At 37.8% G+C, this 14840-nt stretch overlaps 1 protein-coding gene across 3 annotated transcripts; it reads left to right on the top strand.

Moving 5' to 3' along the window:
* Positions 1–453: 453 nt before the first annotated feature.
* On the top strand, positions 454–5876 carry LOC107840774 (heme oxygenase 1, chloroplastic). Of its 3 annotated transcripts, none has more exons than XM_047396671.1 (5): positions 605–1034; positions 1197–1565; positions 4132–4355; positions 5423–5530; positions 5629–5876. In XM_047396671.1, exons 1-5 carry the CDS (start codon positions 911–913, stop codon positions 5719–5721), a joined length of 918 nt encoding a protein of 305 aa, XP_047252627.1. In that variant the 5' UTR covers positions 605–910; the 3' UTR covers positions 5722–5876. The 3 variants fall into 3 exon arrangements, with proteins under 3 accessions (XP_016540162.1, XP_047252627.1, XP_047252625.1); XM_047396669.1 differs by having other exon boundaries at positions 605–1075; positions 1238–1565; XM_016684676.2 differs by having other exon boundaries at positions 454–1565.
* The last annotated feature ends 8964 nt before the right edge of the window (positions 5877–14840 follow it).

Raw genomic sequence — 14840 nt, 5'->3', positions numbered from 1 at the left:
TGTTAATACTTGTTAATCAAGTCTCCAACACCTCCAAAAAAAAAATACTCCTAATAGCGAAATTAAATAACTTTTGACATGATATTCTGAGTCAAATAAAAATACTAATAAGCAATCTAAATAGTTGCATGTATTTGACTTACGGGTCGGGTCACGGATTAGCCCAATCCATATTGCTCAAACCCATAAGCTACAGACTTATCCGACCCAGGTTAAAAAGCCTTGTTCTTAAATGAGCAGCAAAATCTGAAGCTCAACTCCATCAAGTTATTGGCCGGCTTGGGCTGGTCCAACGGTTCTAGCTCTTACTCTACCAAAATTCTTCAAGAATCACAAGCACACAATAAAATTAGATAACACATTGCTTTATAATAAAGAAAATAGTACACCACCAACATGAGTTGCGGTGCAGTGAATGGGCTGTTCTACCCTTAATTAGAGGTAGAGAGTTCGATTCTGGATATGAAGAAAACTCTGTTAGGGAGCGCTTTGCTCTGAGACTTACGTGGTGCGAATCCAAATTAATCGAGTTTCAATATTGGATACTCGATAAAAAAAGAAAAGAAAAGAAAATAGTACACCATATAAGGAAAAAAAAAGAAAAGGAAAGAAAAAAGAAACCTATCCATGGAGGTCTTCAAGAACTTCCCATAAATCCCATTAAAGAAAGCATTTTTATATTCTTGATTGAGCATATAGATACACATGTGGTATGTTTGTATCTATAACTCTTGCTTCTAAGAAACCCCACAACAATTAAACTAAAGATTTTCAATTATTATTATTATTATTATTTTGCTATCATCACTTCCATTTCTTTGTTCCAATCCATTCAAGAAGAAGAAGAAGAAGGTTAATCTGTCCTTTTCACTCCATTTATTCAAATACCAATTATCAAGAACTCTTTAAAATGGCTTGTATTACACCTTTATCTCAATCCCAACCCCTTTATGAGAATACCCCATTTACAGTTTTGAAAAAGTCTAAGAATCAAGTTTGTGCAATACCCTTTTCAAGAATCACTCAAAGTTCAAATCTTTGTGAATTTGGAGTTGTGAAAAAGCCTAAAAATCAAGTTTGTGAGATACCCTTTTCAAGAATCACTCAAAGTTCAAGTCTTTGTCAGTTTGGAGTATTGAAAAAGCCTAAGAATCAAGTTTGTGCAATACCCTTTTCAAGAATCACTCAAAGTTCAAATCTTTGTGAATTTGGAGTTGTGAAAAAGCCTAAAAATCAGTTTTTGGAAATACCCTTTTCAAGAATAACTCAAAGTTCAAATCTTTGTGTGAAAAAATCAAGGATGGTGTTGGTTTCAGCAACAACTACTGCTGAGAAATCAAGTAAGAGGTATCCTGGTGAAGCTAAGGGGTTTGTGGAGGAAATGAGGTTTGTGGCTATGAAATTGCATACTAAGGATCAAGCTAAGGAAGGGGAAAAAGAGGTTGAAGGTCAGCCTTTGGCTAAATGGGAACCTACTGTTGAAGGGTATTTGAAGTTCTTGGTGGACAGCAAATTGGTTTATGATACTTTGGAAAAGATTGTGGAAAAAGCTCCTTTTCCTGAATGTGAGTTTTCTTGACTTATGTTTATCTTTTTGGAGTGTTTGGTAGAGTGTATAATAATAGTACTAAATAAGGTGTTTAGTAATGTTGTGATTAGTTATGCTGCACTAGTTTATATGCACTTATCTTTGGCGTTTGTTGTTCTGTCAGTTTATTTTGCGTACCGTACTAGTTTATATGCACTTATCTTTTGTGTTTGGTATACTGTTATCGGTCCTAAGCCGGGGGTCTATCGGAAACAGCCTCTCTACTTCACCTGAGGTAGTGGTATGGTCTGTGTACACTCTACCTCTACCTTCCCCAGACCCCACTATGTGGGAATACACTGGGTATGTTGTTGTTGTTGTAGTTATGTCGAGATTATTTTTTATCTATTGTTTGGTTTGATATATTAAGGTAGTTCTATCTTAAATCATGGAATGTGAGCCTTGGAGTGACTGGTTAAGTTGCTGTCATGTGACCTAATAGGTCACGGGTTAAAGCCGTGGAAACAGCCCCTTGTAGAAATGTAAGTGACGCTGCGTACAATAGACCATGTGGTCCGGCCCTTCTCTAGACGCCGTGTACTGCAGATGGTGCATTAGTAATGCTGCCCTTAGTTATGCTATACTGGGATTATTTTTATCGATTGTTTGGTTTGATATATTAAGGTTGTTCTATCGTTAATTATGGTAGGGGAGCCTTGGAGTAACTGGTTTAGTTGCTGTCATGTGATCTCCTCAAGCCGTGGAAACATCCCCTAGCAGAAATGGAAGGTGAGGTTGCGTACAATAGACCCTTGTGGTCCGGCTCTTCCCCGGACCTCGAGCATAGCAGGAGGTTTAGTTCACCGGGCTGCCCTTTATCTTTAATCATGTTTATCCGTATATTAATAATCCTTGTATTGCTACTGGCATGGTTTTCTGTGTATAACTAATTACATAGGCTGAAAATCCTATCAAACAAAGAATCAAACAATACCATAATTAATACATGTATTGTTTTCTCTAATAAATCCTACCCAACAAACCCCTTAGAGTTCTAATCTGTTGTTTTGTTTGGTTCATGGTATTGGCAATTGAAAAACTTGATTAATTGGTCCTGCTGTGGGGCATTGTGTTAAACTCTTTACTTTGGAAACTATGGAATTTCCAGATGAGTTTTTCAATTTCTGTTGATACCTATGGTGCTTTCTGGTATATTGTTTTTTTTCAAATAACCATGGTGTCTGAGCCAGCTTTCGCTCACCTCGATTAATTCCACGAGATACCTTTCTCCTCCCACCAACAACAAGTACCAGGTAACTCGGTCCACCTAGGCTAGAACAGATGGGCACCAAGTGTTTTTGTCTCCGCTGAGATTTGAACATGTGACCTCCGGGTTCTCAATCCACCTCATTGACCACTAGGGTACACCCTTGGGCAGTGGTGGAGTTACCTTTGCTCCAGGTGGTTGAATCCCCTTTGACAGAAAATTATATTGTTTTTATGCTATTTTTACATGGTTAAAAATACTTTTTATGCATATATAGTAGATGTTGAACCCCCTTCGATTAGTTCGCATATTTACTTCTGAACCCTTCAATGGCTCCGCCACTGCCCTTGGGTGCATTTGTGGTATACTGTCTTGTTATCCAGAATACCTTTACATACAAAAAATAAGTGATACGTTTTCTTGTTTGCTTCATGGTATTGACAAATGACAAACTTGATAGATTGCTCTTGTTGTGGTGCAGTTTGTTATACTCTTTTAACCACTATCTGCCGTTTGATTGAGTGACTGTTAATGTGATTATGATTTTATGTGCTACGTGTGAAAGCAATATGTTTCTGTCAAGTTAACCAGTTCATTTTATCACCCTAAGCTGGGTATATATTTTCCTTTGTTAGTGTTGTTATAGGTGGAAATAGAACAACAATTGTAAACGTTGGAGTTCTTTAATGTTTTAGGGAACTTTGTCAATTCGTCCTTCTTATTTATAGGTAAAAGAAAAGGTCTTGACACTTTACCATACGTTCTTTTTCGGCATCTGTGTGCTCCACATATTGTAAGCTGAGTTGTTTCTTAAGAAAACTCAAGCATAGCGTACAACTAGACCTTCAGTAAACAAGTGGTTGGGTATTATGCTGAGATGGCTTGAGAAGGATAACCAAACTCTGATTTGGGATCGACTAATAATTAACGTCGAGCAGCTGTGACTCATTATTTGGCTATTTTTTGTATATCTAAAAAGTGAATTTTGGTTCTTTCCGTAATCCGTGACTCATTTGGCTGATGCGAACGAAGACATGTAGACGCTTTGGTAAGGGTGAAGTACTGAATTTGCTGACGTTTTTGTACCAATCGGTTGCATTTCAGCTTTAACTAATGACCTCGGGGCTGGTCTGCTACGCTTCTCTTTTCTTTCGCTTTGGTTGTTTCAGCTTTATGTTTAATAAAATGCTTTTCACCAATGGAGTCTACAACATGAAGTGATTAGTTTTCACATACGGCAAAATCAAGTGATCTGTACCTTCCAATTTTCAAGACGTATAAATAAATATGACACTGTAGAAAAACGGAATCTTAGTGCTCTTTCGTTTGACTGCAGATGCTGAGTTCAGGAACACGGGATTAGAAAGGTCTGCGGTCTTAGCAAAGGATTTGGAATGGTTTAGGCAGCAAGGTCATGCCATCCCGGAACCGTCTACTCCTGGTGTCAGCTATGCTCATTACTTAGAGGAGCTATCGGAAAAGGATCCTCAAGCATTTATTTGCCATTTTTACAACACCTACTTTGCACATTCAGCCGGAGGTCGCATGATAGGGAGAAAGGTCAGTAATGTCTTCTTTGAAGTGTTAGTATTTTTCGACATTGTACTTATTGATACTGTGGTATATAAAGCTGGATTTTCATCATAGAAATATGGAACGAGCGAAATTCTAAGTTAAGTCATAATTTGAAGGGTATCCGAGGACACCCAAGGGTATGGTATAATAGTCAATGAATTGGGAGGAGAAATATGATGAGGTTTAAATCCGAGCAGTGGCAAAAAAAAACACTAGGCGGTTCATTCTGTTTATCTAAGCCTTGCTAGGTAGAGTTACCCCATACCTGTGTTGGTGAGAGGTAGCAGGTACTCGGTGGAATAGCCAAAGTGAGCACAAGCTAGACTCCGCACCACCATTGTAGATCTTTTTCTCTTTGAAGGGTAGCCAAGGCAACTTATGTGGTGAACATGGTTCAGTAAACTCAATGTTCCACACTAAGTTGCTCGGACTCTCCAAAAATGTTGCCGCACTCGTGTCATATCCTTTAAAAATACAGTATTTTTGAAGGATCGGACACACATCCATCAGACATTTTTGAAGAGTCCTAGCAACATGGGTTTCACATGTGTGTGAGGGTGGATGGTTTAGTTCATACCACAACAATACGCTTCTGTCACAAACAATTTAGTTCATTGGTCTTAGAATTTTCGGAATTACATTTTTCTCCTTACATATTGCCGTTCGATCCCTTTTACTCGTTAGTACTTCAACTTTGATGGATAGTTGAAATATTACCAGTTCCTGTCTTTATCTTCACTTAGTCGTAACATCAACTTAATCTGTTGAAATATGATTACAGTAGGAAACAAACTAAAAAACATTGTAAAAACGAAAATTTTTAGCATTCATCAGTGTTAAAAATGTCCGGCAGATGATAAATTCAGATTAGAAGAAATGTAACATATAGTAATCCTAAACTGTCGATACAAATTCCTTTGTTAAACTAGTGCTATCGTAGAAGTTGCTGCCGCTCTATCGCGTTGTTTCTTTTCCTCCTTAGACCTACGAACGTTCAAGGAAAAAAGGTAACCAGCTACTGTCCACAATCTTGCTTTCGTCTTGCTTTATAGGTAGCTGAAAAGATACTCGACAAGAAAGAGCTGGAATTCTACAAATGGGACGGCGACCTTTCTCAGCTGCTGCAGAATGTTAGAGATAAGCTGAACAAAGTTGCAGAAGTAATCCTATCAACTTTTTAGAACTATTATCATCTTCTTTCACGTAACTTGTTATTATCGACTTAACATGATCCATTTTCATCGATGCTTTTGTTCAGAACTGGACTAGAGAGGAGAAGAACCATTGTCTGGAAGAGACGGAGAAGTCATTCAAGTTCTCCGGGGCCATCCTCCGATTGATATTCTCTTGATGCACAACTTTTTACGCTCTGTTTCCTTGTTAACTTGTACATTGTATGGTCAAAACCTGCAAATTTCTGTGAATAGTCGTGTTTCTTTTCGCGTTTAATTCTGTCTATGGTGTACAAGAACTTGATTATAATTCAAGTGTTACATCATTACTCAATTCTCAATGTTGCTGATACTTAACTATGGGCTTTCCAGCCTCATAGAAAGCGACGTTTTCTTTTTTCCTCTGTTGTAATGTGGTGCTTGTACATCGTGTTTGGCCTAAGAAGTATCGGACAGGATGAAGTTCTTACCATTTGATGAACCTTGATCCAACTATAGATCAAAGGCTTGTTGGAAACTAATAGCTTGTTTGGCCGAACTTCCTATTTCTGGCTTTTGTCCAAAGTAATTTTGGATGTAGCAGTTTGTGTTAGGCTAATCAATTTGAGAAACAGTCTACGTGTTGTCCAATTATCTGGCTCATAAGTATATCTGTGATGGCCGGGTTTACAGCAGAAATTTGTGTGTACACCACTGATTGTTTTCACCTGGATCATTGTAAGAACGAACCTCTACAGCTTTGTTTCCTAGGCATTCTCGCTCTTCCTGAGTTCGTCCTGCAGAAGCCACGAGTTTTGCGCTACTGTTTTGTAACTCGATTAGTTGTAGCATGTACGGAGCCACCTATATCAAAGGGTAGTGAGCACACCCTTCGTCCAAAAAATGTGTTGTGTTGTGTAGGTATAAGTTCTATACGAAGAAGGAAAGAAAGAAAACATCAAAGTTTATGAACTTTATAAAAATGGGCTGACGACTGTGGCAGATCTAGAATTTTCCCTTAGAAAGTCAAAGGATAAAAATATAGTGCCGCTGATTTGAACTTGGAGAGAGTAGAGTGTAGGCAGATCTTATCACTACCCCGTGGAGGTAGAGAGACCGTTACCCCGTGGAGGTAGAGAGATCGTTTCCGAAAGTATTAGGCAAAGACTAAAAAATTTGTACGTCTAAATCCTTGATAAACAAGTTATTTTTAAAGAAAACTATTGTATTCCACAGCTTTGTTTCCTAGGTATTTTTGCTCTTCTTGAATTCGTCCCCTATCCAAAAGTTGAAGGTGGCAGAGATGCGAATGTTGCGATGGATGTGTGGACATACCAGGAAAGATAGGGTGAGGAATGAGATTATTCGGGAGAAGGTGGGAGTTGCTTTGGTGGAGAATAAGATGCGAAAAGTGAGGTTACGTTGGTTCGGACACGTGATGAGGAGGGGCTCGGGTTAAGAGCGATTCTATTGTTCTCATAAGAGAAGCCACACTTGCATGAGCCATATCTACTGTATTCTCGTTTTTGTCCTTTGTGACTATGACCTGAAACCTGCAGGGTTGCAAGAGGTCAATGGTATTACAAATAACGAGATACACAGATTTGCTAAAAAGGCACACATAAACTAAATAAGATCAGGTAATGCATTTTCCTTAATCATAGCTATCACAGGGTAACAGTGAGTTTAGTCCCAAACTTGTGAAATTCAAGCATTACAGCTTGATAATTCATGAACAAGGAAGAAGAGATGAGAGAGTGAAATTGTAAACTTTATTCATCATCAAAAATCACGTGTTACAATCTGATATTGTGCCTTATATATTGGCTATGAAAGAGATACAAAAATATTTAATAACTACCTCCTTCTAGAATATTCTACTTGACACTTCATTGCACCTAACTAATCATTTGTCAAACAACCTCTAACAACCTTCAACACCCTATACAACTGACTCAACAATATACTAACTAACTAAATATCTACTCCTATCAGTGCTACACATTAGTGAAACAGGTAGTCACACATGTGTCTTTAAAACACGCCCCCTCAAGCTGCAGGGTGCAAGATATTTAGCACACCAAGCTTGCCTAATAAATGAGCATGTTGAGCTTGGCTTAGCCCCTTAGTAAGAAGATCAGCCACTTGGTCCTGAGTGTGAACATGTATAGCTTGTATCAGTCCACTTTTGATCTTGTCCTTGATGAAATGGCAGTCAATCTCTATGTGTTTTGTTCTCTCATGAAACACAGGATTATTGGCCAACTGAATTGCTGAATTGCTGTCTGTAAAGACTGATATGGGTAAGGTAATGGGAACCTTGAGTTCATGAAACAAGCCAACCAACCAAGTTATCTCTGCAATTGCTGAAGCCATGCTTCTGTACTCAGCTTCAACAGAACTCCTGGAAACAGTGTGCTGTTTCTTGGACTTCCAAGAAATCAAAGATTCACCAAAATGAACTACATAACCAGTAACTGATCTCCTGGGACAAGCAGCCCAATCTGAGTCACACCAGCAAGTTAGAGTGGTAGAATGTTTAGCCTGTAACCAGATTCCTTGACCAACAGAGACTTTGAGGTACCTGACTACCCTGATAACAGCCTCCCAGTGTGATCTCTTGGGATGTTGCATAAACTGGCTGAGAGTGTGGACTGCAAAACTGATATCTGGTTTGGTAATAGTAGCATACATGAGTTTGCCTATTAGTCTTTGATAAGAAGAAGCATCAGACAGTAAATCATCACCTTGTGCACCTGTGGTTTGATCATACTCAAGTGAAGTCAGCCTTACATTGGACTCTAAGGGAGTGATTGCAAGTTTTGAACCACCAAGACCAGTATCTGAAATTAATTCTAGGACATATTTCCTTTGATTTAATAACACCCCTGAAGTTGATCTGAGAACTTCAATACCCAAGAAGTATTTGAGATTCCCCAAGTCTTTCATCTTGAATTGTTGGTGCAACTTGGCTTTTGTTGCATCAATCAAATTAGCATTGCTTCCAGTAAGGAGCAAATCATCAACATATACAAGAACTATCACTGTGTCATTACCTTGATACAGAAAGAAGAGAGAATAATCATGAGCATTTTGAGTGAATCCAGCTTCAAGCAAAGCATGAGTCAGTTTCAGGTTCCATTGTCTGGAAGCCTGTTTGAGGCCATACAAGGATTTGAGCAACTTGCAAACCTTATGCTCTCCTTGTCTTTTGAAACCTTCTGGAAGCTCCATATATAGTTCCTCTTCAAGATCCCCTTGTAAAAATGTATTATAGACATCCATTTGATAGAGAGGCCATCCTTTAGATACTGCTACAGCAATCACACTCCTGACAGTAACTATTTTTGCCACTGGTGAATATGTCTCATGATAATCAAGCCCTTCTTGTTGGCTATATCCCTTGGCCACTAATCTTGCTTTGAACCTTTCCACTTCACCATTTGCAAGATATTTAATCTTGTATATCCATTTGGAACCAACAGTGTTCTTTCCTTTGGGTAGTTCAACAATGGTCCATGTGTTGTTTGCCTCTAATGCTTGAATTTCTAAATTCATAGCTTCCACCCATCTTTCATCTTTTACAACTTGTTTGAAGTGTTGAGGCTCAGTCAGAGTAGAGAACTTTGACAAGTAACATTGATATGCTGGTTTTAGTTTACTGTAAGATAGGCTGTTGGCTATGGGGTACTTGCATCTCTGGGATTTTGAAGTATCAACATAATCATGCATCCACACAGGAGGTCTTCTTGTTCTCGTTGGTCTAATTAAAGTGGGTTGAAGCAGGGAACGGTTATCTTGACATGTTTCTTCATGAGTGGTGCCAGGTGAAGTTGCACCTGGTACTGCATCATCAGAGGACTCTTGGCAATCAACATGAGTATTTGCATCCTCAATATGAATATCCTCTAAAGGGACATCAGCACCAACTTCATCATATATAGAGACCAGGAAGTCATTGATGTCTTCATCAGTTTTGGAAGTATCTGCACGCTGGGATCCTGCTTGTGATGGATCAAAAGAGAAAGAATCTTCATAAAACACAACATCCCTACTCACTAATAATTCTTTTGAGTTGATGTCCAGTAACAAGTAACCCTTTTGAGATTCTGAATATCCTACTAGTACAACAGGTTTAGCTCTTTCAGAGAACTTGTCACCCCTAGGAACAACAGTCATATAACACAAACATCCAAACACCCTCAAATGAGATAGCTTGGGATCTGTAGAGAATAACAACTGATATGGGCTCTTACCACTCAGGACTAACCTGTTCATGATATATACTGCAGCTTTTACACATAATCCCCAGTACTTGATGGGCAAATGGGATTGAAATTTAAGAGCTCTAGCAATATTCAATATGTGTCTGTGCTTTCTTTCCACCACTCCATTTTGCTGCGGAGTGTAAGGACAACTGGTCTGATGTAAGATTCCCAGAGACTATAACAATGTATGACATTGAGTATTGATAAACTCAGTCCCATTATCAGATCTAATGGCTTTTATCACCACTACAAACCATGTTTTAATCATGGATATGAATGTCTTAATAGCTACTATGGTCTCAGATTTTATCCGCAACAGATGAATCCAAGTATATCTACTATAGTCATCCACCATAGTCAAGAAATAACACTTATTATCAAATGTAGGTGTTTTATAAGGACCCCATAAATCCATGTGTACAAGTTCAAAACATACAGAACATCTAGTAGTACTTGTGGGAAATGACATTCTTGTTTGTTTAGCTAGTGGGCATACAGTACATTTATTCAATATATTTACATCACTATGATTCATCAAAATATCTAAGTCTCTTCTATACGGGGTATTACACCTGTTCATCAGTTGGATGTTAACAATGCCTTCTTGCAGGGTCATCTTAATGAGGAAGTTTACATGCGCCAGCCACCTGGATTTGAGGATTCTAGAAATTCTACCCACGTATGTCATCTTCAGAAAGCAATTTATGGTCTCAAACAGGCTCTTCGTGCATGGTACACTGAATTGAAGCAAGTTTCCAGAATAGTTCAGTCTATGTGGCCAGCAAATCAGTTTAGCAGTCAGATTCGCATGTCTTATTTTCTCGTTTGTTCATTTAATCATGCTACACAAAGATCACAGATATGTTACTATTCCAAGATAGAGTATACTAGTAGTTGCGAGTATAGCTTAGTTCATACGTCATGTACTAGATTCAGATTCCAGATTTTCGGTTGTGATTTAATTCGTAGGTGCCTAGTGCATCGCCTCAATTTTTCGAGTATCTTAGTGAATTGAGCATTCATTGAAGGACATAGTGTCCCAAGGGGGAGATACCCCATTCAGTTGTATGCATAGATTCTTATTACAAGCTTCGCATCAGTTATTATTACGTATTCAGTCATACATTCATACGTCAGTTCAGTCAGATATGCATGCATTAAAATGCATGTTAAATAGAAAAAGTTCAGCTTATCAATGTATTCAGTCCCGCGTTCATGAGAACAACTCAGTCCATGCATCAGATATACATGTTCATTATGAGAACTCAGTTTATGAGTAGCTTCAGTCGTGTATTCCATGCATCAGATATGCATGTCCGGCATAAGAATTCAGAACATCAGTAGTTCCATTCTTATAGTCATGTTTCAGATCAGTGTTTTCTTTCTTAGAGAACATATCATGCCCGCGTTATTCCATACCTTTAAGGCTTCAGCATTCCTATCCATCATTCGAAGACGAATGATCCCAAGGGGGAGATAATGTAACACCCTGTATTTTTGAACTAGAAAATTTAGTCATCGTTGTAACGACCCTGTAAAAGTCGTACATGTGTTATCTCTTAGTAACATGTATATTGTAACGCCCCGTAAAATTCGTACAATACATCGTCTCTTAATAGCATGGACATGGGATAAGAAAGCTTGAAATTTTTCTAAGTGTCAAAAGACTTAGTCTCATTTGTAGCACTGAACCTTCGGGAATCTCATTCTCAGTCCTCCCGACCTCCGTTTTTAGATTTTTTGTTGCGTCACGATGGGACAAGCCTATAGAACATCTCGGGTGAGTTTCAAAATTTTTGGACATCGTTTATGGATTGTTTGATTTTCAAAACAGTAGCACCATGCGATATGCATACGTCACATGCTCTATCTCATGGTGGCGGCATGCGATATAGCATGCGTCGCATGCTCCATTGTGGTTGGAAATAGCATGCGACGCATGGTCTATTGCACGCCTGGAAAATTTTCAGCATTTAAGTTCCATCTCATTAAGGGCATTTTGGGTATTTTTCATCCCCCTATCAGCTTAAACATGGGATTTAATCCCTCAAACACCAAAATATCATCATATTCATCAAATTTCCTCAAGAACACTCTCTAGGGTTTCAAAATAAAAACCCTAATAACTCGATATTCAACCGTGAGTTTTAGAAGACAATTAGAGATTCGAAATTCCCACTCCGCGAGCGTCAAGAAACACCTATTATCTTTGGGAACAGAGGTACGTGGGGTTTATCCTAAAAACTACATGGGCTTAAAAACCTTTAGAGCATGATTTTAAGGTTTTGATGCATGTATTTTATGGGGGTTTTGAGAACTATATTATTGATTATGTATTTCGAAAGTTTCAATGTTGTTATTGTTTTGACCTTGTGGTCCTATCCCCTAAATTGATTTACATGTATATGTATATGTATGAAATTCAAGATTTAAGATTGTTTGAGAGCATAAATTATGAACTCCCTCTCGTGTATCGGATTAAAGATTATGGTTTTGTGATTTGAAAGATGTTTTCGCAATATTATTGCATTTGGTCATGAATTGGAATTGTTGAGAGGGTGGTTCTTGATATACACGTGTTCTTGTGTTTAAAAGAAAGAATTGCATGTGAATTGAGAACTTTGGCATGACCACCTTGTACTGTACTATTAAAATGCGTGACAAAGATGAATTCCTTGTATGTGTTTTACATGAGGTTTGAGAAAGAGTTTCTTGAATTGAATTATTGAAATGGTGATCCCAAAACTTGTGTTATGAAAACAGAGATTTATGACAGACTTATTGTGGCTCAGAGATGTGACTTGCAAGTCAATGGTATGACGATACCATATGTATTTATGCCATAACAACTTATATTTTCAGAGTATGTTTTCAGAGCATATTTTCAGAGTATGTTTTCAGAGCATGTTTTCATAGACTGCATGTTTTGATAGAGTTTTAAAAAGGGGCTTAAAGAGGGTTAGGTGGTTACCCGAAGAAGGCGCGAGTTCAAGTAACTCTTAGCCTGAAACCGTATTTGTCGATACGGGTAGATTATTATTGTACGCTGGCGACAACCGTGTGGCGTAGTAGAGTCAGAGACTCTGACCCTTGCGGCACACTTGGGTTGAGGGCTTCGCTGTCGAGTTAATGGCACTTTCCATATAGCCCATGGAATTTTCAGAATTGTAGGGTACACCACCTAACGCAGATGTAATACAGATTTCTCAGAGTCATGATGATTTTCACAGAGTCTTTTAAAATGCCCATGTGATTTCTTACTATATGACATGTTTATGAACTGTTTTAAACTGCTCTCATATATGTTGATTATAAATGATTATTTTGAATTTGCTCTGCGTACCAGTACATTTGTATTGATCCCCCTCCTCCCTCCAGGTTCTGAGGTTCAGTCTAGGGGTCCAGATAAGCAGTAGATAATTTCGACAGGTGATCAGATTTTGTAGTGGTGAGCCTTCTCTGTTTGAAGGACTGTCTTTTCAGATTATGACACTTATTTTAGTTTTGGTCTACTGGGGGCCTTGTCCCAGTTTTTAGATAGTTGTCAGAATTTCATGTAGTAGAGATTTCGCAGACTGTTCCAGATGTTGTATAGTTGATTTCGGATTTTATTCCTTATTGTTAAACTTAATCTAGATTATGACCATGTTTCCGTAGCAGATTTTATTTCCGCATTTATCTGTTATGATATGAATGATGTGCATGATTACCCGATAGACAGAGGGTGTCCCGGACCTTCACGGTTCAGGAATTCTCGTCACGGCCAGGGCTCCGGTTTAGGTCGTGACAGCCTGCAATGTCTCTTATGTATCAGAAACCTTAGAATTATGTATAAAACTCAGTAAAGTGAATGTATCAGATGTTAAAAAAAAAATCTAAATCACATGTAAATTTCAGTATGTATTGGAAAACATGCAATGTCTCAGTGCATTATATGTATCAGAAACCTTAGAACTATGTATCAAACTCAGCAAAGTGAATGTATCAGATGTTAAAAAAGAACCTAAATCACATATAAATTTCAGTATGTATTGGAAAGCATGCAATGTCTCAGTGCATGATACTTATGTATCGGATTCACTACAAAACATGTAATTCATACCTTTGATAAATGGTTTCTCTTTGTAACTTGCTTTCTTTTCTACTTTGTAGATACAACAATAGATGTTTATGGCTACTACCAGTAGCCTCCCGTAATTTCTTCTTCATATTCGGATAAATTTGAAGAAAAAAGTTAATGGAGGTTGTAAATTTGAAAATAAATTAACACGATTGTTAATGAAGAAATTAAAAATTTGAAAAAAAGTTAATTACAATGGAAAATTTGAAAACAAATTAACAAATTTGTAAAAAAAGTTATGAAAACAAATTAACCTCCAAATAAATTTGAGGAAAAAAGTTAATGGAGGCTGTAATTGGAAGTTGAAACTTGAATATGTTGAAGTAGTGGATGATAAGTTGATAACACAATTGTAATTGTTGAATTGATGAATTTGTCAGATATTTTACCATGATTTTGGGCGAGTTTTAAGGAGCAGGAGGCAGGGGCGGATCCAGGATTTTCAGTGAGGGGGTTCAGTAGTACATATACGGAATAGTCGAAGGGGGTTCAACCTCTATTATTTATACATAATTTTTTTTTTACCATGTAAAAATAGTATAATTTTCCGACGAAGGGGGTTCAGATGAACCCCCTGAAATACAAGTACATTCGTCATTGGCCGGAGGCACATAAATAGGGTGAGTTGTAATGTATCAGCAAATATTAGGGTTTTATGAGTTAGAAAGACTTTTTGTAATTAATTTAGTGGGATGGGATTTTAAGTAATAATGAAAAGTTAAGGTGTGGTCTTAAGTAATTTATCGTTAAAAAAATGGGTGCGCGGATATGACTTATATAAATGCTTGCATTTGAAGTCAGTAGCATAACACAATTTAAGGTTCACAGATTATGAGAAAAGAACGTAAACTTGTATGGCGAAAAAGAGAACAGAACGAGTGCAGTGTCTCATCAATTTCTTCACTGAAATCTCACTGCCGTATTTGAAAAA

The sequence above is a fragment of the Capsicum annuum genome, chromosome 9 (genome assembly GCF_002878395.1).
Source record: "Capsicum annuum cultivar UCD-10X-F1 chromosome 9, UCD10Xv1.1, whole genome shotgun sequence".
Lineage (NCBI taxonomy): Eukaryota > Viridiplantae > Streptophyta > Magnoliopsida > Solanales > Solanaceae > Capsicum > Capsicum annuum.
Note: the sequence above shows the minus strand (reverse complement) of the source record. Positions and strands in the feature narration are given on the sequence as shown.